General features: G+C 44.0%; 1 protein-coding gene across 1 annotated transcript; it reads left to right on the top strand.

The window, feature by feature from the left end:
- Nucleotides 1–18352: 18352 nt before the first annotated feature.
- Nucleotides 18353–22040, top strand: LOC141155544 (olfactory receptor 5V1-like). Its single transcript, XM_073642410.1, has 2 exons — nt 18353–18390; nt 21095–22040. Exons 1-2 carry the CDS (start codon nt 18353–18355, stop codon nt 22038–22040), a joined length of 984 nt encoding a protein of 327 aa, XP_073498511.1.
- The last annotated feature ends 448 nt before the right edge of the window (nt 22041–22488 follow it).

Here is a 22488-nt window from a genome sequence, read left to right as displayed (position 1 = left end):
CATTTTTTGTTTTCTTGTGCAAGTATTGAGATTCATACAGAAAGAGAGGGCCAATGCCATACAACAGTGTTGTGCACCGCTTGTAGGAGCTCTATGTCTCAGTTTACCTTCAATTTATTTTTGCACTTGCTAATGTGATCAAGCAAGCGCAGTGCACCTTTTCATTTTGTGGGGTTGAAATTCTGCTCTATGCACAGTCTGCAGAGCTTCTGATTGCAGAGAACAAAAAACTTTTCTTTCTGTTGCTAATGTAATAGTGCAAGCTGTGTTAGCCCAGTTTTTCCTTTTTTGGCTGGGTGAAATGCAGATGTATGCACAGTAAAACAAATCAATTTTTTTGGTTGGCAGGCAGAGTCCAGAAAATTTTTATAGTGTGGCAAAGGTGATCCAGTCTGCTAAAAGGCAGATAATATTTTAGCGGCGTTGAACTTCACCTGGTTTCAGAGTAAAAAAATAAATTTTTTCTCTTGCTAGGCACAGTCCAAAAAATATTTTTTCGTGGGACAAACGTGATACACTGTACTATAAGCCAGCTACTACGTCAGTGGCGGTCAAATTCAGCAGCACGCAGAGCTTATGCAGAGTCACAAAAAAAAATTTTTTTGCTCTGAGTATCGTGATACAGCAGGCTAGATCTGAGTTTGAAATATCTTGAAGCATGTATTCTATGTCATACTGGTCTCATCCACAGTAAAAAAAAAAAATTCTTCTGTTCTTAGTGTGGTACAGTATGTAAGGAGGGCGGTTGCAAACAACTTTATTATAATGGAACACAACCGACCCGGGGTCCGCGATGCAGCCTGGTGGACTGCTGCCGAACACTTTCCGGGTGAAAAGGAAAGCAACCAACTTAAATGATAAACCCTTCCGTGTTACTGCACACTGGAACGGGTATAGCAATTCGCACTCCGTTAGCAGCATGAGAGATATGCGGTGAAAAACTATCTGTAGTCCTGTTACAGCACAAGGACTACACTGGCGGCACTAGGATGTGTGTGTGACTACGCCGACGGGTACACGTGCCTCCAGCCGGCGTGCTACCGGACTGAAGCGTACTACTCCACGTGGCTGACAGGCGATAGCCGTGGATAGGACATCTGCAGGCTGCTCGGGGTGTTAGGCGACCCCTTTGGCAGAGCCAGACTGGTAGACGAAGCTACCTGCCTATTTCCACTACACCTGCCTATGGAAACTACGTGGAACACAGTCGTCCACACAACAGCATCACTTTCTCAATGATCAGAGCGCGCCGCCATGTTTGTGGGCGGGCCTTTTAAAGACTAAGCCCTGCCCACCGTCGCACCATTGGTGATGCCACCCGTGGACCAATCAGGCAGTGCCAGGTCACCGGGTCAGGTGGTTGCCAAACCACCAATCATGGTCCGCCAGGTCACGGGCATGCTCAGTGCGGCGAATCCTGGACTTAGACTCCAAGAGCCCTGTCTCCCTCCGCAACCTATGCTTAACATTGCTAGGCACAAATATCCAAGAGAAAATCTGTACATCTCGTGGACCAGCTAGGTGTTGGGGCTGATGATGATGCTGAGCAGCATCAGCCCTGGCTGAACTGGAATGGGAGACCACAGAAGGTTCTGGACCCATTTTGAATCCAGCAACAGCCCGACGCCTAACACAGTAGAGGACATCTCAGTTTGAAAAAGTTTGGAGAATATTTCCTACGTTATACAGGCCTCATCCACACAAAACAAAATACTTTCTTCTGTTTCTAACGTTATACAGCAGGGGACATCTCATTTTGAAATTGTTCGTATCATATCTTTTATGATATACAGGCGTCATCCACAGAAAAAATATACTTTCTTTTGTTACTAACGTGATAGAAGAGGAGACATCTCAGTTTGAAATTGTTTGGAGAATATCTCGTATGTTTCGGCCTCATCCACACTAAAAAATTTCTTTCGTCTGTTAGTTATACGGCAGGCAATATCTTACCTTGTCATTTAGTGTCGCTGAAATTCAGGTGTGTGCAGAACTGTTGTAGAGGTAAAAAATTATTTTTTCTTTAGTTAATAGCGTGCTCCTACCACAGTATCTGAGCAACATGAGTGGGAAAAAGAGAGGTCGTGGTGGAAGGGGGAATAGGCTTGGTGTTCAAGGTATACGTGGGGTAGGTGGTAATGTTAGTGAAAGCACTAGTGAACCAACATAAACAGGTCCTATCCAAAGACAACTGACAACTTCTGTTACTGGACGGCCTACTCCACTCCCTTTCTTTGGCAGCCGCACAGCGATACGCCTTGTTGATAACGGCCAGAAAGAGCAGGTGCTCCAGTGGATGGCAAGCTCTGCTTCAAGTGCCCTCTCCTCTTCTTCCTCCACCTCAACATTACACGAAGTACATTCCACAGAGGTGGCAACCCAATTACCCATGCTTCCCCCCGCATCACAACAGTCCAACTGCCCAATTAACTGTAGCAAACCACAGATGGGCGAGTCTGTAGAACTGTTTACCCATTCTATGCCATGGGCATCAGAAGTGTTCTCCAAACAGTCACAGAGTCAAGAGGAAGAAAGCATCTGCACCGGTGCCCAAAATTTTTTTACCTTGGATTCGGGGCAGGACGAAGTAGGGTCTGAGCAGGTTCCTGACCCTTGTCACCAGACGTTAATCTCAGGGAAGGGAGGTGATCCCGATGAGACTCAGATACCTGAGACTGATGCAGACTGTACTGTGCTGTCAGGGCAACAAGAGAAGGGTCACTGTGAGGGTGAGGAATGGGATAACATATTGGATGATGACGAGGTAGAAGATCATACTTGGTGTGAACCCAGAGTCACGCAGCCAAGTAGCTCATCTGAGGAGGTGGAGGAGGAAGACGAGGAGGTTACATTTCACCATACGGCGCAGACACGAAGTGATGCAAGCACGAGGAGCACTGCATCCTTAGCCACAACCATGGCTGTGACCAGCAGCGGTCATGGGTCTGCAGCTCGCAGGGGCGGCAAGGGTTGCCAAGCATGGGCCTTTTTTGCCACTGCAAAGGATGAGCCAACTCACGTTATCTGCAAACTTTGCGATAAAAAAACTCAGTAGAGTGAAAAACTGCAATAATTTAACTACTACATGCATGAACATTCACATGCTCCAACAACATGCATTATGCTGGGAATCTCGCCGCACTGAAATGCAGACCAGCGGACCTCAACAACCATCAGCTGCCCTATCAAACTCATCCGCTGCTTTTTCCTCCTGCTCTGTTACCGTGCCAAGTATTGTCACGCAGGTCTCACATCGCAGAAACTCCGGTTCTTTAACCACTCCAGTCAGGCTGAGTGACAGCCCGTCAGCTGTAATGGAAGCGGACACGCCTGCTGTGTTTGTTTCACTGAGCACACTGCATGTTTCTCAATCCACCTTAACATCTGCTCCTGCACCACACTCATGGTCAGGCAGTTTGTCCGGTTCACCATACTCCGCCCTCTCTCAGCACCGCAGCCAGCCCTCGGTCCCGCAGTTGTAGTCATGCAAAAGATTGTTTCATCCTACGCATGACAAAGCTAAGAGGTTGAACTCAACCATCTTCAATTCGTTGGCCACAGAAATGCTGCCTTTCCGCCTGGTAGATACAGACAGTTTCTGAAAGCTGATGGCCGTCGCAGTCACCCAGTACCAGTTGCCCTGTCGCCATTTCTTCTCTAAGAAAGCTGTGCCTGCACTACACCAGCATGTCACAGACAACATCACCCGTTCCTTTGTCTAAACCTACGTCTGCCAGGGTGCATTTCACCACAGACACCTGGATGAGTAAGCATGGCCAAGGGCATGGGGGAAATGACAGCTGCAGTAGATAAGGTTTCCCAAGTTCTTTCACCGAACTAAAGAATATGGCTGTGGTGAAATACAACTCTCACCGACAAGCTGTGAACTGGCTCCGTACCGCACCTGACCACATTCACCCATCCACGTGTTTGTGGTTAGGTGGTCCTTCCCAGTCAGTGCACTGGGGGTGGGGGCACGGGTAATATTTTTGGACCCGTGTTTGTGGAAGGCGGGGACGACACCGGGAGAAATAGTGGCGCCTGGGGACCGAGTATGGAGACTCGGCCACCGCCGCCTTCATGGGGTTGTGAAAAGCTTCCCCCTACACGAGCCTAAAAGGCAACATTTCAAGTGCAAGCAGCTGTCCAGAAATGTGGCAGTTTAGTATTGCAGCCTGTGGGTGGGTGGGGGACTGGTTGGCTGCATACTTGCGCTTGAATTCCAAGTAACAGAAAACTAAGCAGATGATTGGCCTCATCATCATCACATCCTGCAAGGTTTGCGCTAAGAACTCTCCTGATGGAGAAGCCAGGGCCCACCGGTGGATTCTCCGTTTCTCTGGTGGGCCCGTCCAACCCTGCCGAGAACCAGGCCTGGCTAAGAAAAGTCTGTAGGAATGTTCCCCAACACTTTGTGGCTGATTTTCACTGTGGACTGGCTCCGTACTGTCCCTGGCCACATTCACTTGTCCACGTGTTTGTGGCTAGGCGGTCCTTCCTAGTAAGTGCACTGTGGAGGGTACGGGAAATGTTCTGGGACACAGGCTCTTCTCCATCTACACCTTCAGCCTGGGACAGTTCATGGTCTCACGGCTTTCAGTATCACCTCTATGCTGATAACACACAGATCTACCTCTCTGGACCTGATGTTACCTCCTTACTAACCAGAATCCCACAATGTGTATCCTGTATTTCATCTTTCTTCTATGCTAAATTTGTAAAACGTAACATGGATAAAATGGAATGCATCATCTTTCCACCATCTCATTCATCCCCCCAAACTGACCTATCCATCAAAGTGAATGGCTGCCCACTCTCCCCAGTCTCGCAAGTTTGACTCTGATCTGTCCTTCAAATGTCAGATCCAAGCCCTTTCCACGTGCTGCTGACTCCAACTACAAAGTATCTTGGGGATCCACACATTCCTCAACCATGCATCTAGAAAAACACCAGTGGATGCCCTCACCATCTCCAGCCTCTTTTACAACAACCTCCTGCTCTATGGCCTCCCTTCTACCACTCTTGCACCCCTCCAATCTATCCTAAAGTGTGCTGGCCAATTAATCCACCTGTTACCCCGCTATTCCCAGGTTTCTCTCCTCTGTCAATCCCTTCGCGGGCTCCATGTTGCCCAGACACTCCAGTTGAAAAGCCTAACTTTGGCATACCAAGCCATCGAAAACCTGTTTCCTCCATACATGTGTGACCTAATCTCCCTGCACTAGTTATATGCATGCAACCTCCCATCCTTCCAAGATCTCCTTCTATACTTCCCTCTTATCTCTTCTTGCCACAATCGCATCTGGTGCATCTCCGCTACTGTGTAACTCTGTAACCCAACACATCAGACTGTTGCCTACCGTGGAAACCTTGAAGAGGAAGCTGAAGACTCATTTCTTGTGACAAGGGTACAATCTGTGGTAACCCTCGCTCCAGCATACCGCTGCACGACTAGCTGTACCCTGACCCACTGTATCATCCCCCATCCCTTGCAGATTGTTTGTGCGCCCTCGCAGGCACTGTCCTCCCCCCTCTTGTACCAGTCAGTGACCCCTTTTGACATGTCTAGCGCCACAGAATAAATGTGGCTGTCATAGTAATAATAATTATAGTACTTGTACTCTGGGTCAATTGATGGCACTTCCCTGGTGTCTACTAGTGATGAGCGAGCACTAAAATACTCGGGTCGATCAAATTGGAATGCTCGGGTGCTCGACCTGAGCAATGTGCCCAATGTAAGTCTATGGGAAACTCGAGCATTTTTCAGGCGGCTCCCCCCAACGGTCTGCAGAGGGCCTAAAAAATGCCCAAATCGATGGTAACAGTGCTCAAATGACATGGAAACAGCATGGGGAAGACCCCTGGAAGCATTTCTGATTCCCTGGTCACTGCTGTCAACAATGTTGTCAGAGGTATTACGCCACTTTTATTTATGGACTCACAATAAAAAATGCAAAAACGAAACCAAAATGCATTTTCCTGGGAAATATGTTAAGGAACATCCTTTCCAGGGTAATGACTTGTATATAAGGCAAAATAAATATACAAAAACAAAAATGCTCCTCCACACCTTGGGCTATGTTCACACGTAGCTTTTTTGATGCGTTTTTGCACTTTTACATTGCTTCCCACCAAGACAAATGCATTCACTGATAAATGTAATTTTAACATTTTACAACCTTATCTGGCCATGTGGTGTGTGACACATCATCAGACACATCCTGTTTCATTTATGATAGAGGGACTCTGAAAGTCACAAGGCCTATTTTTATAGTGCCTTCAGGCGGCCTTTACTATTCTTAAAGGGCCAACAGTTGGCCCTCTCTATTGTTAAATACCCATCAGCCGGCTATGCTTTGTTGTTCCCATTATTAACGAGTGGGTCTCCAATACTGTTATTGCGTATGCAGTGACTGCAAGGGCTGCCAAAAATTTGGAGGACCTCCAATGCCCCTTGGAAGAGACGTACAGTGGGTACGGAAAGTATTCAGACCCATTTAAATTTTTCACTCTTTGTTTCATTGCTGCCATTTGGTAAATTCTAAAAAGTTAATTTTTTTCTCTTTAAAGTACACTCTGCACCCCATCGTGACTGAAAAAAAACAGAAATGTAGAAATTTTTGCAAATTTATTAAAAAAGAAAAATTTTAATATCACATGGTCATAAATTTTCAGACCCTTTGCTCAGACACTCATAGTTAAGTCACATGCTGTCCATTTCCTTGTGACCCTCCTTGAGATGGTTCTACTCCTTCAATGGAGTCCAGCTGTGTATAATTTAACTGATAGGAAAGGCACACACCTGTCTATATAAGACCTCACAGCTCACAGTGCATGTCTGACCAAATGAGAATCATGAGCTCAAAGGAGCTGCCCAAGGAGCTCAGAGACAGAATTGTGGCAATGCGCAGAGCTGGCCAAGGTTACAAAAGAATTTCAGCATTACTCAAGGTTCCTAAGAGCACAGTGGGACTTCCTCCATAATCCCTAAATGGAAGAAGTTTGAGACCACGAGAAGTCTTCCTAGACCTGGCCATCCAGCCAAACAGAGCAATCGTGGGAGAAGAGCCTTGGTGAGAGAGGTAAAGAAGAACCCCACGATCACTGTGGCTGAGCTCCAGAGATGCAGTAGGGAGATGGAAGAAAGTTCCACAAAGTCAACTATCACTGCAGCCCTCCACCAGTCGGGCCTTTATGGCAGAGTGGCCCGACTGAAGCCTCTCCTCAGTGCAAGACATATGAAAGCCTGCATAGAGTTTGCTCAAAAACCCATGAAGGACTCCCAGACTATGAGAAATAAGATTCTCTGGTCTGATAAGACAAAGATAGAACTTTTTGGTGATAATTCTAAGCGGTATGTGTGGGAAAAAAACAGGCACTGCTCATCACCTTCCAATACAATCCCAACAGTGAAACATGGTGGTGGCAGCATCATGCTATGGGGGTGTTTTTCAGCTGCAGGGACAGGACGACTGGTTGCAATTGAAGGAAACATGAAGACGTCCAAGTACAGAGGTATTCTGGATGAAAACCTCTTCCAGAGTGCTCTGGACCTCAGACTTGGCTGAAGGTTCACCTTTCAACAAGACAATGACCCTGAGCACACAGCTAAAATACAAAGTAGTGGCTTCACAACAACTCTGTGACCATTCTTGACTGGCCCAGCCAAAGTCCTAACCTAAACCCAATTGAGCATCTCTGGAGAGACCTGAAAATGGCTGTCCTCCAACGTTCACCATCCAACCTGACGGAACTGGAGAGGATCTGCAAGAAAGAATGGCAGAGGATCCCCTAATCCAGATGTGAAAAACTTGTTGAATCATTCCCAAGAAGACTCATAGCTATACTAGCTCAAAGGGGTGTTTCTACTCAATACTGAGCAAAGGGTCTGAATACTTATGACCATCTGATATTTTAGTTTTTCTTTTTTAATAAATTTGTAAAAATTTCTACATTTCTGTTTTTTTTTTCAGTCAAGATGGAATGCAGAGTGTACTTTAATGTGAAAAAAAATGAACTTTTTAGAATTTTCCAAATGGCTGCAATGAAACAAAGAGTGAAAAATTGAAAGGGGTCTGAATACTTTCCATACCCACTGTAGAGGTCGGAGAGTCTCCTAAAAACAATGTTGCCATTATTAGGAAGTAGGTCTCCCATAGTGTTTGCCTATGCAGTGAATGCAAAAGCTGCCAAAAATTTGAAGGCACTCCAATGCCCCTTGCAAGACACGTAGAGGAGGTGATATGGTAGATATGGTGGTGAATAAAATGGTAATGGAGGATGAGGAGAAGGAGGAGGACACGAGCAAATAGACAGGAAGAGTATACCCATGTCTGGGTGTGAAGATTGAGGTGCATGGGAATAGAATTAGACCTTCCAACAAAAGACACAGTTTTTGAGTTTAGGTTACTCTGTTATCATTCGGTGGTGTTGAGAAGTCTGACCCAATCCAGCCCGTGTTCATTTTTATAAGAGTCAGCCTGTCAGCATTTTCAGTTGACAGGCGGATGCACCTATCGGTTATAATTCCACCAGCGGCACTAAAAACCCGCTCTGATAAAACGCTAGCAGCAGGGAAGGCCAGGACCTCCAAGGCGTAGAGAGCCAGTTCATTCCGCGTGTCCAGCTTGAATACCCAATAATTATAAGGCACAGAGGAGTCACGGAGGATGTTGGTACTGTCGGCAAGGTACTCCTTCAGCATCTTCCCAAACTTTGCACTCCTTGTGAGAGTACCCCTTGCCTCAGGGCCTGTAATATGGGAGGGTCTGAGAAAACTGCCCCAGAACTTTGACAGTGTTCCCCTGCCTCTGCTGGATTGAAGTTGTGTCTCTCTCGCCTGTACTCCTTAGTTGTCCAATGAACTGTGACCTCTGACTTCAGCATTTTCAAATTGGAATTTTTTTAATAATTCAACAACAAGGGCCTTCTAGTACGGCCCCGTTTTAGAAAACCTGTGCGCCTCGGGAATAAGAGATAGAAAGAAAGTTCTCCTTGTAGCGTGGGTCTAGAAGTGTCACCAACCAGTAATGACTGTCACTCAAAATATGGAGAATGCGAGGGTCACGGGAAAAGCAGCGTAACATAAACTCAGCAACGCATGCCAGACTGCTAACAGGCAAAACTTCCGTGTCCTCACCAAGAGGACGACTGACCATGCTCTCCTGTTCCTCCTCCCTGTTCTCAGGCCATCCATGCTGAACAGACGGTATGACAGTTGTGCAGGTAGTACCGTCTACAGCGCATGAAACTAGATCCTCCTCCTCTTCCTCATCGTCACCCAATCCATGTTGTGAGCAGAGTGCGTTTCAGAAGACAGAAAAGCGGGATGGTGACGCTAATTATGGCGTCATCGCCGCTCACCATGGTGGTTGAGTCCTCAAAGTTTTGGAGGATGGTACATATGTCTGACATCCATGTCCACTCCTGAGGTCTTATGTGTGGAGTCTGAACTGAGAACCGACGGATTTGTTGACGCTGGCAATCAACAACTGCCCTCTTCTGCTCACAAATCCTTCCCAACATCTGCAATGTAGAGTTCCAATGTGTGGGAACATCACACACCAGTTGGTGACCCAGAAGTTGAAAATGCTGTTGGAACACGGCAAGGGCGGCGGAAGCTGCAGGTGACTTTCTAAAATGGGCACACAGGCGGCGTACTTTGAGAAGCAGATCCAGCAGCTCCGGGTAGGTTTTGAGAAACCGCTGAACCACGAGGTTAAGCACATGGGCCAGGCATGGTACGTGTGTCAGCTCGCCTCGCCTCAGAGCCGCCACCAGGTTCCGGCCATTGTCACACACTACCATACCTGGCTGTAGGTTCAGTGGTGTCAGACACAGATCTGCCTACTCTTTCAGAGCTGTCCAGAACTCTTCAGCATTGTGCGGTTTGTCACCTAAGCATGTTAGCTTCAGCAAAACCTGTTAGCCGAGGCAGTGCTGCAGTGCTTCCAGCTCGCGACTGATGTGGTCATTTCAGAGATAGATGCTGAAGAGGAGGAGCAGGAGGAGGTGCAGGAGCTGTAGAATGTGGGGGCAACAATGATTGCCCAGGGCCCGCAATACTCATTGTCGGGAAGATGTGTTCTGTCCCAAGGTCCAACTGGGTCCCAGCTTCAACTAAGTTAACCCAGCGTGCCGTCAGCGAGATGTACCGTCCCTGCCCACAAGCACTTGTCCACTTGTCCGTGGTTAGGTGGACTTTACCATTAACTGCGTTGTTGAAGGCACGGCTAATGTTGTGGGACACGTGCTCGTGTAATGCGGGGACAGCACACAGGGAGAAATAGTGGCGGCTGGGGACCGAGTACCGAGGGACTGCCGCCAAAATCAGGTTGCGGAGAGCTTCTGTCTCCATGAGCCTAAAAGGCAACATTCTGAGCGCAAGCATTTGTGAAATGTGCGAATTTAGTAGTGTGGTCTGTGGGGCGTTGGCTGCGTATTTGCGCTTGCATTCCAAGGACTGGGGTAGGGACAACTGAATGCTGCGCTGGGACAATGACAATGACGCGAACTTGCTTGCTGATGGTTCTAGTTGAGAGTGTGCAATGACAGGTGCAGGGCAGGAGGCATCTTTGCATGCGCCATTGACAAAGGATTGGCTTGCATGCACAACAGCAGAAGAAGCAGTAGTGCCACCGGCAGACACTGTTCCAGGCTCCTGCCGTTCGGCCCACTTAGTCGGGTGCTTTGCTGCCATGTGCTTGATCATGCTGGTGGTGGTCAGGCTGGTAGTTTTTCTACCCCTGCTGATGCTGGCCTGGCAGGTGGTGCAAATGGCCTATTTGGGGTTATCGGCAGAGTTTTTAAAAAACAACCAGACTCGGGAAGACCTAACAGTTTTACTGGCAACTTCCGTCATGTTCATGTTACGGGGAATGGTTGCCCGCCTTCTGTCTGTGGCCATCACACTGCTTCTTCCTGTCTTTTGTGGTGCTACACTTCCCTTCCCATGTGTGCTGCTGTCCTCGCTCTGTATGTCCCCCTGCCAGGTTGGGTCTGTTACTATATCATTCACCACCTCGTCTTCCACTTCTGCACCCTGATACTCCTCATGACTTTCTGGTAGTTGTGTCTCATCATCGTCCACCTCTTGTGACACTTTCCCACCATCGCCTTTGTGTGACCGTGGCTGCTCAAATATTTGGGTATCACTACATGCGATCTCCTCTTGCCCCGCTTCAAGTGGACTGGGCAAGAGGACCGAATCTATAAATGGAAAAGTGAACAACTCTTTGGAGTGCCCAAGTGTGGGATCAGTTGTCTCCGGGCACTTGGCATGGTGGAAGGAAGGAGAACCAGGGTGAGGAATAAGCAGTACGTACTCACGGCTACTGAGACTTGACCGTGTGGAAGACAGGGTGGTGGTTGCTAAGTAACTGGAAGCATTATCTACTATCAAATCAATAACCTTTTCATACTTCTCTGTGTTCAATAGTGGTGTTCTGCGGTCCCCTATTAATTTGGACAGGAAGGTCGAGCGAGAAGATGTGGGTGTTTGTTGTGGCACAATTTCAGCTAGACAACGGCCTCGGCCTCGTCCTCTGTATGCACCATCATCACCATCATGTCCACTTCCCCGTCCCTTGCCAAGCGCCATGCCCATTTTAAATGGAGGACAATATTTTCCACGTTCACTACAAATGGCTGGATTTGAAAGCAGTGATATGTGATAAGTGTGACGTAAAACCACAGTTTTAAATAGCTGGCCTGTAGGTAACTTTTTTTAACAGCGAACTGGTGTCAATAACTTCACTGACACACTGCAACAAAATTTCAATGGAGGCCAGAAATGGCAGAATTTTCAGCGCACTTATATTGATCCGTGTGACAGACAAACCACAGTTTTAAATAGCTGGCCTGTAGGTAACTATTTTTCACAGCTAACTCATGTCAATAACTTCGCTAACACACTGCAACAAAATTTCAATGGAGGCCTGAAATGGCAGAATTTTCAGTGCACTTATATGTGATCCGTGTGACGGACAAACCACCATTTTAAACAGATGGATTTTTAGCGCTGTATTATGGAAAGAATCTGGCTGTATTCTGCAGTGCCAACAAGCAAATGGAGCAGAAAAACTGTGTTCTCTGGATTGCTTTTTAAGCAAATAATACGGATTAAGATCCAAAAAAAAATTATTCCTGGCCCCTGAGATTTCTAGAAATATCTGTAAAAGCACCAGCAGCAGACAGAACTGGAATGGACCCTCTTGATATGTGCACTGCAGTCTGCTACATACACTGCCACTGCCTCCCTAGCACTGATATCTATGCTGCTGGATTAGTCCTCAGAAGAACTGTTAGTTGAGATGGATATGTGAATTATATATGCTTGTATACCTACACTAACAAAGAAACATGCAAATCTCTCCCTAGTTCAACAGCACCTCTCCCTACACTGCCTGATTCCAGAGTAGACTGTGACAAGCATGGCGGTGCCAGGTCTGATATAGACCTGATGACGCTGTGCGGCCAGCTAATCACTGTAAGGGCACAACCAACATGGCTGCGGCATTACAGTGAGTGGCAGACAATTCCTGCATGCTCATTGGTGCTCTAAAGAGCACCAAACATGCAGGGAGGGGACCTGAGCTCCCGCCGAAAAACCCAGGGAATACTCGGCGAGCGCCGAGCATCTCGAGCAGTGAGATGCTCGGTCGAGCAGCGAGCAGTAGCGAGCATGCTCGCTTGTCACTAGTGTCTACACCTAATTTGACAGCTTTTAGGCTTGTTTGTAGGTGTTGTATATGCATTTTTTTGGTCCTCCCATTGACTCCTATGGGGATCGAGAATGTTCATGGAATATTCGTTGAAAAAATTCGGCCATGTCAATTTGTTCGCCGAGCTTTTCCGAATCGAACATTGAAATGTTCGCTCATCTCTAATGTTTAACATAACACCCTATAGATAGATTGCACAACAGCATAATAAATAGAGAGCTCATAAGACCTTGAAAACCATTACCATTATATTCCTATTACCTGCTGTTGTGCAATCTATCTATAGGTTGTTATGTCTTAGCGTTTGCACAGCCACTTTATGCTTATTTATATTTGCTGCTCATCTGTAATGCTGATGATTATGTATTACAGCTAATGAAAACACAAAAGTCATTATCCGAGTAAATTAGAATACTTTATGACAACAGCTTGAAAAATGATTTTAAAATCTGAAATGTTGTCCTACTGAAATATATGTGCAGTAAATGCACTCAATACTTGGTCCGGGCTCCTTTTGCATCAATTACTGCATCAATGCGGCGTGGCATGGAGGCGATCAGCCTGTGGCACTGCCGAGGTGCTATGGAAGCCCAGGTTGCTTGGATAGCAGCCTTCAGCTCCTCATTGTTGGGTCTGGTGTCTCTCATCTTCCTCTTGACAATGCCCCATAGATTCTCTATGGGGTTAAGGTCAGGCGAGTTTGCTGGCCAATCAAGCACAGTGATACTGTTGTTTTTAACTAGGTATTGGTACTTTTGCCAGTATGGACAGGTGCCAAGTCTCGCCAGATAATGAAATTTCCATCTCCAAAAAGCTTGTTGGCAGAGAGAAGCATGAAGTTCTCCAAAATTTCCTGTTAGACGGCTGCACTGACTTTGGTCTTGATAGAACACAGTGGACCTACATCAGCAGGTGACATAGCTCCCCAAACCATCACTGATTGTGGAAACTTCACACTAGACCTCAAGCAACGTGAATGGTGTGCCTCTCCATTGTTCCTCCAGACTCTAGGACCTTGATTTCCAAATGAAATGCAAAATTTATTTTCATCTGAAAACCACACCTAGGACCACTGAGCAACAGTCCAGGTCTTTTTCTCCTTGGCTCAGGGTAAGACACTTCTCGCATTGTCTATTGGTCATGACTGGCTTGACACAAGGAATGCGACACTTATAGCCCATGTCCTGGATACGTCTGTGTGTGGTGGCTCTTGAAGCATTGACTCCAGCAGCAGTCCACTCCTTGTGAATCTCCCACAATTTTTTGAATGGCCTTTCCTTAACACTCCATTCAAGGTTGCAGTTATCCCGGTTGCTTGTGCATCTTTTTCTACCATATTTTTTCCTTCCACTCAACTTTCCATTAATATGCTTGGATACAGCACTCTGTGAACAGCCAGCTTCTTTAGCAATGATTTTTTGTGGTTTACCCTCGTTGTGGAGTGTGTCAATGATGGCCTTCTGGACAACTGTCAAGTCAGCAGTCTTCCCCATTCCCCATTCACCTATCAGCATGACCTCACAGTGCTCTGACTGCGGTAATGCTATTACCGTTGATCAAAGCCTGTGTTTCCTGCGGTGTCATGCAAGTGACAGCTCAGGAAACCAGGTATATTCTGCTCCCCCTTTCACATGAATGGGGTCCGTGTTCGGGTTCAGGTACAGTTCTGGTACTCGAACCCGAACTTTTAACAAACTGTTTGGCATTCGTCTCAATTAGCTGAACTCTAACAGTCACGGGTTTGCCCATAACTAGTTACCAGAAAACCTGCTTAGTACACCATTACACCACGTGCAGAATTATTAGGCAAATGCGTATTTTGATCACTTCGATACTTTTTATGCATGTTGTCCTACTCCAAGCTGCATAGGCTTGAGAGCCAACTACCAATTAAGTAAATCTGGTGATGTGCATCTCTGTAATGAGGAAGGGTGTTGTCTAATGACATTAACACCCTATATAAGGCGTGCTTAATTATTAGGCAACTTCCTTTCCTTTGGCAAAATGGGTCAGAAGAGAGATTTGACGGGCTCTGAAAAGTCCAAAATTGTGAGATGTCTTGCAGAGGCAAACTTTTGAAGCGTGATCACCAAACAATCAAGCGTTTCATGGCAAATAGCCAACAGGGTCGCATGAAGAGTGTTGGCCAAAAAAGGCGCAAAATAACTACCCATGAATTGAGGAAAATCAAGCGTGAAGCTGCCAAGATGCCATTCGTCACTAGATTTGCCATATTTCAGAGCTGCAACGTTACTGGAGTATCAAAAAGCACAAAGTGTGCGATACTCAGGGACATGGCCAAGGTAAGTAAGGCTGAAAAATGACCACCTTTGAACAAGAAACATAAGATAAAACATCAAGAATGGGCCAAGAAATATCTTAAGACTGATTTTTCAAAGGTTTTATGGACTGATGAATTGAGAGTGACTCTTGATGGGCCAGATGGATGGGCCAGAGGCAGAATCAATAAAGGGCAGAGAGCTCCAGTCCGACTCAGACGCCAGCAAGGTTGAGGTGGGGTACTGGTATGGGCTGGTATCATCAAAGATGAACTTGTGAGACCTTTTCGGGTTGAGGATGGAGTGAAGCTCAACTCCCAGACCTACTGCCAGTTTTTGGAATACAACTCCTTCAAGCAGTGGTACAGGAAGAAGTCGGTATCTTTCAAGAAAAAGATGATTTTCATGCAGGACAATGCTCCATCACATGCATCCAACTACTCCACAGCGTGGCTGGCCAGTAAAGGTCTAAAAGAAGAAAAAATAATGACATGGCCCCCTTGTTCACCTGATCTGAACCCCATAGAGAACCGTGGTCCATCATAAAATGTGAGATCTACAAGGAGGGAAAACAGTACACCTCTCGGAACAGTGTCTGGGAGGCTGTGTTGGCTCCTGCACGCAATGTTGATCGAAAACAGATCAAGCAACTGACAGAATCTATGGATGGAAGGCTGTTGAGTGTCATTATAAAGAAAGGTGGGTATACTGATCACTAATTTTTTTTGTTTTTGTTTTTGCATGTCAGAAATGATTATTTCTAAATTTTGTGCACTGATATTGGTTTACCTGGTGAAAATAAACAAGTGAGATGGGATTATATTTGGTTTTTATTAGGTTGCCTAATAATTCTGCACAGTAATAGTTACCTGCACAAACAGATATCCTCCTAAAATAGCCAAATCTAAAAAAAATCCCACTCCAACTTCCAAAAATACAGTGCTGGCCAAAAGTATTGGCACCCCTGCAATTCTGTCAGATAATACTCAGTTTCTTCCTGAAAATGATTGCAATCACAAATTCTTTGTTATTATTATCTTCATTTAATTTGTCTTCAATGAAAAAAACACAAAAAGAATTGTCCTAAAGCCAAATTGGATATAATTCCACACCAAACCTAAAAAAGGGGGTGGACAAAAGTATTGGCACCCTTTGAAAAATCATGTGATGCTTCTCTAATTCGTGTAATTAACAGCACCTGTAACTTACCTGTGGCACCTAACAGGTGTTGGCAATAACTAAATCACACTTGCAGCCAGTTAACATGGATTAAAGTTGACTCAACCTCTGTCCTGTGTCCTTGTGTGTACCACATTGAGCATGGAGAAAAGAAAGAAGACCAAAGAATGTCTGAGGACTTGAGAAACCAAATTGTGAGGAAGCATGAGCAATCTCAAGGCTACAAGTCCATCTCCAAAGACCTGAATGTTCCTGTGTCTTCCGTGCGCAGTGTCATCAAGTTTAAAGCCCATGGCACTGTGGCTAACCTCCCTAGATGTGGACGGAAAAGAAAAATTGACGAGAGATTTCAGCGCAAGATTGTGCGGATGGTGGATAAAGAACCTCGACTAACATCCAAACAAGTTCAAGCTGCCCTGCAGTCCGATGGTACAACAGTGTCAACCCGTACTATCCGTCGATGTTTGAATGAAAAGGGACTGTATGGTAGGATACCCAGGAAGACCCCACTTCTTACCCCGAGACATAAAAAAGCCAGGCTGGAGTTTGCCAAAACTTACCTGAGAAAGCCTAAAACGTTTTGGAAGAATGTTCTCTGGTCAGATGAGACAAAAGTAGACCTTTTTGGGAAAAAAGCATCAACATAGAGTGTACAGGAAAAAAAAGATGCATTCAAAGAAAAGAACATGGTCCCTACAGTCAAACATGGCGGACCTTCCCTGATGTTTTGGGGTTGCTTTGCTGCCTCTGGCACTGGACTGCTTGACCATGTGCATGGCATTATGAAGTCTGAAGACTACCAACAAATTTTGCAGCATAATGTAGGGCCCAGTGTGAGAAAGCTGGGTCTCCCTCAGAGGTCATGGGTCTTCCAGCAGGACAATGACCCAAAACACACTTCCAAAAGCACTATAAAATGGTTTTAGAGAAAGCACTGGAGACTTCTAAGGTGTCCAGCAATGAGTTCAGACCTAAATCTCATAGAACACCTGTGGAGAGATCTCAAAATGGCAGTTTGGAGAAGGCACCCTTCAAATATCAGGAACCTGGAGCAGTTTGCCAATGAAGAATGGTCTACAATTCCAGCAGAGCATTGTAAGAAACTCATTGATGGTTACCGGAAGCGGTTGTTCGCAGTTATTTTGGCTAAAGGTTGTGCAACCAAGTATTAGGCTGAGGGTGCCAATACTTTTTTCCGGCCCTTTTTTGGAGTTTTGTGTGAAATGATCAATGATTTGATTTTTGCTTCATTCTCTTTTGTGTTTTTTCCTTGCAAGCAAATTAAATGAAGAGAATAAGACCAAAGAATTTGTGATTGCAATCATTTTCAGGAAGAAACTGAGTATTATCTGACAGAATTGCAGGGGTGCCAATACTTTTGGCCAGCACTGTATATAGCTTGGATATTTATGAGTCTTTTGGATTGATTGAGAACATAGTTGTTGATCAATAATAAAAATAATCCTCTAAAATACAACTTGCCTAATAATTCTGCACACAGTGTATAAGGCTATGCTTTTTGATTTCCGAGCGCATGTAAAACATATCTTATTATTTGGAGTTCAAAAAAGAATAGAAGAGAGTGGCTTTCACTCACACCAATAAACTTGATGCAACTGAGCTAAAGATGTGGACAGCATCAGAAGATATGAAGGAAAAAATAACAGTGTAAAAATAAAATTTGGTCCCACTGGGAAGAGGTTAAAGGTGATCTATCAGCAGATTTCACAGTTATAACTGCATACATTATCTATAAGTAGATCTCTTAGACCTGATTGCTTTTTATTCAACATTTCAAAAAGTTGCAATTCATAAAACTGTCTTCGAACTCATTTGCATAGCTAAACCCTCTCCCATATTACACCCATTTATTTAAAAAGTGGGACATTTTCGTAGACACATTTCTGAAAACCTGAGGATGACTTAAAAAATGTCAAGAACATAATGGGGGTAAATCATTGAGAATGGTGTAGCACACTCAAGTCTTAAAGAAGCGTACGCTGGAGTACACTGACCTGATTCATTAAGTGGCATGTGTTGCTTAATGAATCAGGTGCATCTGATACCCAATGTGTGCCATTGCACCTGACTGCTGTACCATTGTGGAGTAAGTTACATAAATTTAGTGACAGAATGACGACCCAGTCACTAAAGTTTGATTACAAATTGATCATGCTCTGTTCCTCCACTACAATACACACATTGACCTAGCTTCCCTGGACTGATATGTAAATGCCGAAAGTTAATAGTTTTGTTCAGCTGCAATGTTACGCAAAAAAATTGCAACTTATTAATGTGCTTTCACAAGATAACATAAGCAGCTTATAAAATGAATTTATTGTACAGTACATCTTATCTCTGGTGCTTTTTAGGTTAACTTCTTCCAAAGATTTTTTCTTCAGTTATTAGAATTTGCATTATGTGTCTTTTGGGTTTCTACCCTTGAAGTCTTTAATCCCTTAAGCTTTTATTGACACAAGAGAAATCCTCAAATTTTATAACTTGCATATTTAAATCCCTGCTTCTGTTATGACTACCAGGTTCCAATTATTGTTAATACATCGGACACTTTCCTCTTCTCTTTGTTTGCTGGATATATAGTTTACATGTGTCATGTTTCACGTGAGCAAAGAATATGCTTCCATTCCTAGTATGTACATATGACAGGTAATACTGAGAATCTTAACACTATTTATATTGTAATATATGCCTTATAGAAATTATTTGTATTATTTACAAATGGAAAATCTGTGTGATTGGCCAACATTTACCAAAATGGCGTAATTTACACTAAATCTTTATTGTATTAACTTCAACTCTGCCACTCATTATTTATCACAGTCAGCAACTTAATGATAGATTTACAACAAACTTTTTAAGCATGGTAGTGCTCTTTAGAATGTTATACAGTGGGTACGGAAAGTATTCAGACCAATTCAATTTTTCACTCTTTGTTTCATTGCAGCCATTTTATTAAATTCTATAAAGTTCATTTTTTTCTCATTAAAGTACACTCTGCACCCCATCTTGACTGAAAAAAAACAGAAATGCAGACATTTTTGCAAATTTATTAAAAAAGAAAAACTGAAATATCACATGGTGATAAGTATTCAGATCTTTTGCTCAGACACTCATATTTAAATCACATGCTGTCCATCTCCTTGTGATCCTCCTTGAGATGGTTCTACTCCTTCATTGGAATGCAGCTGTGTTCAATTAAACTGATAGGACTTGATTTGGAAAGGCACACACGTGTCTATATAAGACCTCACAGTGAATGTCAGACCAAATGAGAATTATGAGCTCAAAGGAACTGCCCAAGGAGCTCAGAGACAGAATTGTGGCAAGGCACAGAGCTGGCCAAGGTTACAAAAGAATTTCTGCATTACTCAAGGTTCCTAAGAGCACAGTGGCCTCCATAATCCTTAAATGGAAGTAGTTTGGGACCACCAGAAATCTTCCAAGACCTGGCCGTCTAGCCAAACTGAACAATCGTGAGAGAAGAGCCTTGGTGAGAAAGGTAAAGAAGAACACCAAGATCACTGTGGCTGAGTTCCAGAGATGCAGTAGGGAGATGAGAGAAAGTTCCACAAAGTCAACTATCATTGCAGCCCTCCACCAGTCGGGCCTTTATGGCAGAGTGGCCCGACTGAAGCCTCTCCTCAGTGCAAGACATATGAAAGCCTGCATAGAGTTTGCTCAAAAACACATGAAGGACTCAGAGACTATGAGAAATTAGATTCTCTGGTCTGATGAGACGAAGATAGAACTCTTTGGTGATAATTCTAAGCGGTATGTGTGGAGAAAACCAGGCACTGCTCATCACCTGCCCACTACAATCCCAAAAGTGAAACATGGTGGTGGCAGCATCATGCTATGGGGCTGTTTTTCAGCTGCAGGGACAGGATGACTGGTTACAATTGAAGGATTAATGAATGCGGCCAAGTACAGAGATATCCTGGATGAAAACCTCTTCCAGAGTGCTCTGGACCACCTTCACCTTACAACAAGAAAATGACCCTAAGCACACAGCTAAAATAACAAAGGAGTGGCTTCAGAACAACTCTGTGACCATTCTTGACTGGCCCAGTCAGAGCCCTGACCTAAACCCAATGAGCATCTCTGGAGAGACCTGAAAATGGCTGTCAACCAACGTTCACCTTCCAATCTGACGGAACTGGAGAGGATCTGTAAGGAAGAATGGCAGAGGATCCCCAAATCCAGGTGTGAAAAATTTGTTGCATCATTCCCAAGAAGACTCATGGCTGTACTATCTCAAAAGGGGGCTTCTACTCAATACTGAGCAAAGGGTCTGAATACTTATGACCATGTGATATTTCAGTTTTTCTTTTTAATAAATTTGCAAAAATTTCTAAATTTCTGTTTTTTTTCAGTCAAGATGTTGTGCAGAGTGTACTTTAATGAGAAAAAAAATGAACTTTTTAGAATTTACCAAATGGCTGCAATGAAATAAAGAGTGAAAAATTTAAAGGGGCCTGAATTGTTTCTGTACCCACTGTATAAGAGCCTGAGACCAATATGTCAAATGTTGCAAGTTTTTGCAAACTTTGAGTTTTCATGCAAGGAAAAACGGTTGCAAAATAAATTCGTTCCACGCAGTTTTTTAAGACAGTTATGTTATGTCTGGAATATGAAGCTTTTTTGATACTTTTATATAGAAATGCAATTATAAATATGTCATACTTTATGCCTAATGAGTTAACCACGACATTTTATCTCATTATTTGTATCTTTTGCTGTACGTACTAAAAAATAATGTGTTGAATTTATTACTGCAAATATTTTGGCGATCATGCAATGATAATTGTCACACATTGACTTTTTTCAGCATTGTTTATTTTATCTAGTTTACTGTGGTGTTGAAATTTTAAATTGATTTAATTTCACAAATGTCATGGATAATAGAAATGTGAACATAACGACTTCTTTCATCATTATCGGGATCTCAGATGAGCCTTTAATGCAATTTTTTGTTTTCATTCTGATCCTGTTAATTTATCTCATCACTCTCGGAGGAAATGTCTCCATCTTCCTCCTTGTTTGTCTGGATCACCATCTCCATACACCCATGTACTTTTTCTTGGCCAACTTGTCCATGTTGGACATTAGTTGCTCCACTATAACTCTTCAGAAAATTATTTTTTCTTTTATATCAGGAGATCACTCTGTCTCAGTTCTTGAATGTTTTGTGCAGATTTTTGTGTTTTTAGGATTCACTTGTGATGAGCTGTTGGTTTTGACAGCTATGAGTTATGATCGCTATGTTGCTATCTGTAACCCTTTACGTTACCATCTTGTCATGAACTCTAAACTGTGTTCTCTTTTGGCCTTTTTATGTTGGCTTTTTGGTTTCCTTGAAAGCATACCAACTTTTGTGGGAATCTATAAATTAACATGTTTTAAATCCATCGAGATGGATCATTTCTTCTGTGACATTATGCCTGTCCTGAAGTTGTCATGCAGTGACACATCTTTCCTTCAGCTCTATATTCTCACTGTAGGGGGTTTTCTTGTTGGTTTTACCCCCTTTGCTCTTACATTCACCTCCTATATATTTATAATTGGCACCATTTTGTCTATACATTCTAGCAAAGGCAGACGAAAAGCCTTCTACACATGCTCCTCGCATCTTACGGTGGTCATCTGTCTTTATGTTTCTCTTGTTCTGCAATATTTGAGGCCAATTTCATCCATCAATTTAGGTTCCAATAAATATTTCTCTTTGTTTAATGCAACTGCTGTCCCTATACTGAACCCCCTGATCTACAGCTTAAAGAATAAAGATGTAAAAGCTGCTGTTAGGAGAAGAATAGGGATGAATAGACCCGTGGATGTTTGAGTTCGTCGGGTTCGGCTGAACTTGAGTTAAAAGTTTGGTTCGTTATCCAAACGTGACCTTGAACTTGACCCCAAACACTATAGAAGTCAATGGCAACTCAAAGTTTGGTGCTTAAAAATAGTTGTAAAATAGTCATAATAAATGCTAGGGGCTGCAAAAGGAAGGTTAATGGGGTTAAGAGCAGGACAAGTGCGCTGCAAACAAATTTGGACAGGGAAATTACTTAAAATAAAATAGAATCCCCCCACAAAAGGACAAATTTGGGACGAATCTAAAAAGTTTCTGAAGTGGATTAGATTGAAATAAATTTTAAAAATGAGGCCCTGTGCCACAACGGCTGTGTACACACAGGTGGTACAGTGAAACTGCGAATGGTCATTAAATCTGTCAATTTGGATTAAATGTTATGAATTTCAGGCTATAGATCGGCGTAAAATTATGAACCGGT

Source organism: Phyllobates terribilis, unplaced genomic scaffold (assembly GCF_046119375.1).
Source record: "Phyllobates terribilis strain yellow unplaced genomic scaffold, ASM4611937v1 Scaffold_7__3_contigs__length_470593459, whole genome shotgun sequence".
Taxonomy (NCBI): domain Eukaryota; kingdom Metazoa; phylum Chordata; class Amphibia; order Anura; family Dendrobatidae; genus Phyllobates; species Phyllobates terribilis.
Note: the sequence above shows the minus strand (reverse complement) of the source record. Positions and strands in the feature narration are given on the sequence as shown.

Excerpts from the sequence above, each read along its gene's own strand:
- LOC141155544 (XM_073642410.1), top strand. The coding sequence starts at position 18,353 with ATGCTCTGTTCCTCCACTACAATACACACATTGACCTA. Across the intron at positions 18,391-21,094 it reads ACAATACACACATTGACCTA|CATGGATAATAGAAATGTGA; the intron begins GCTTCCCTGGAC and ends TTTCACAAATGT.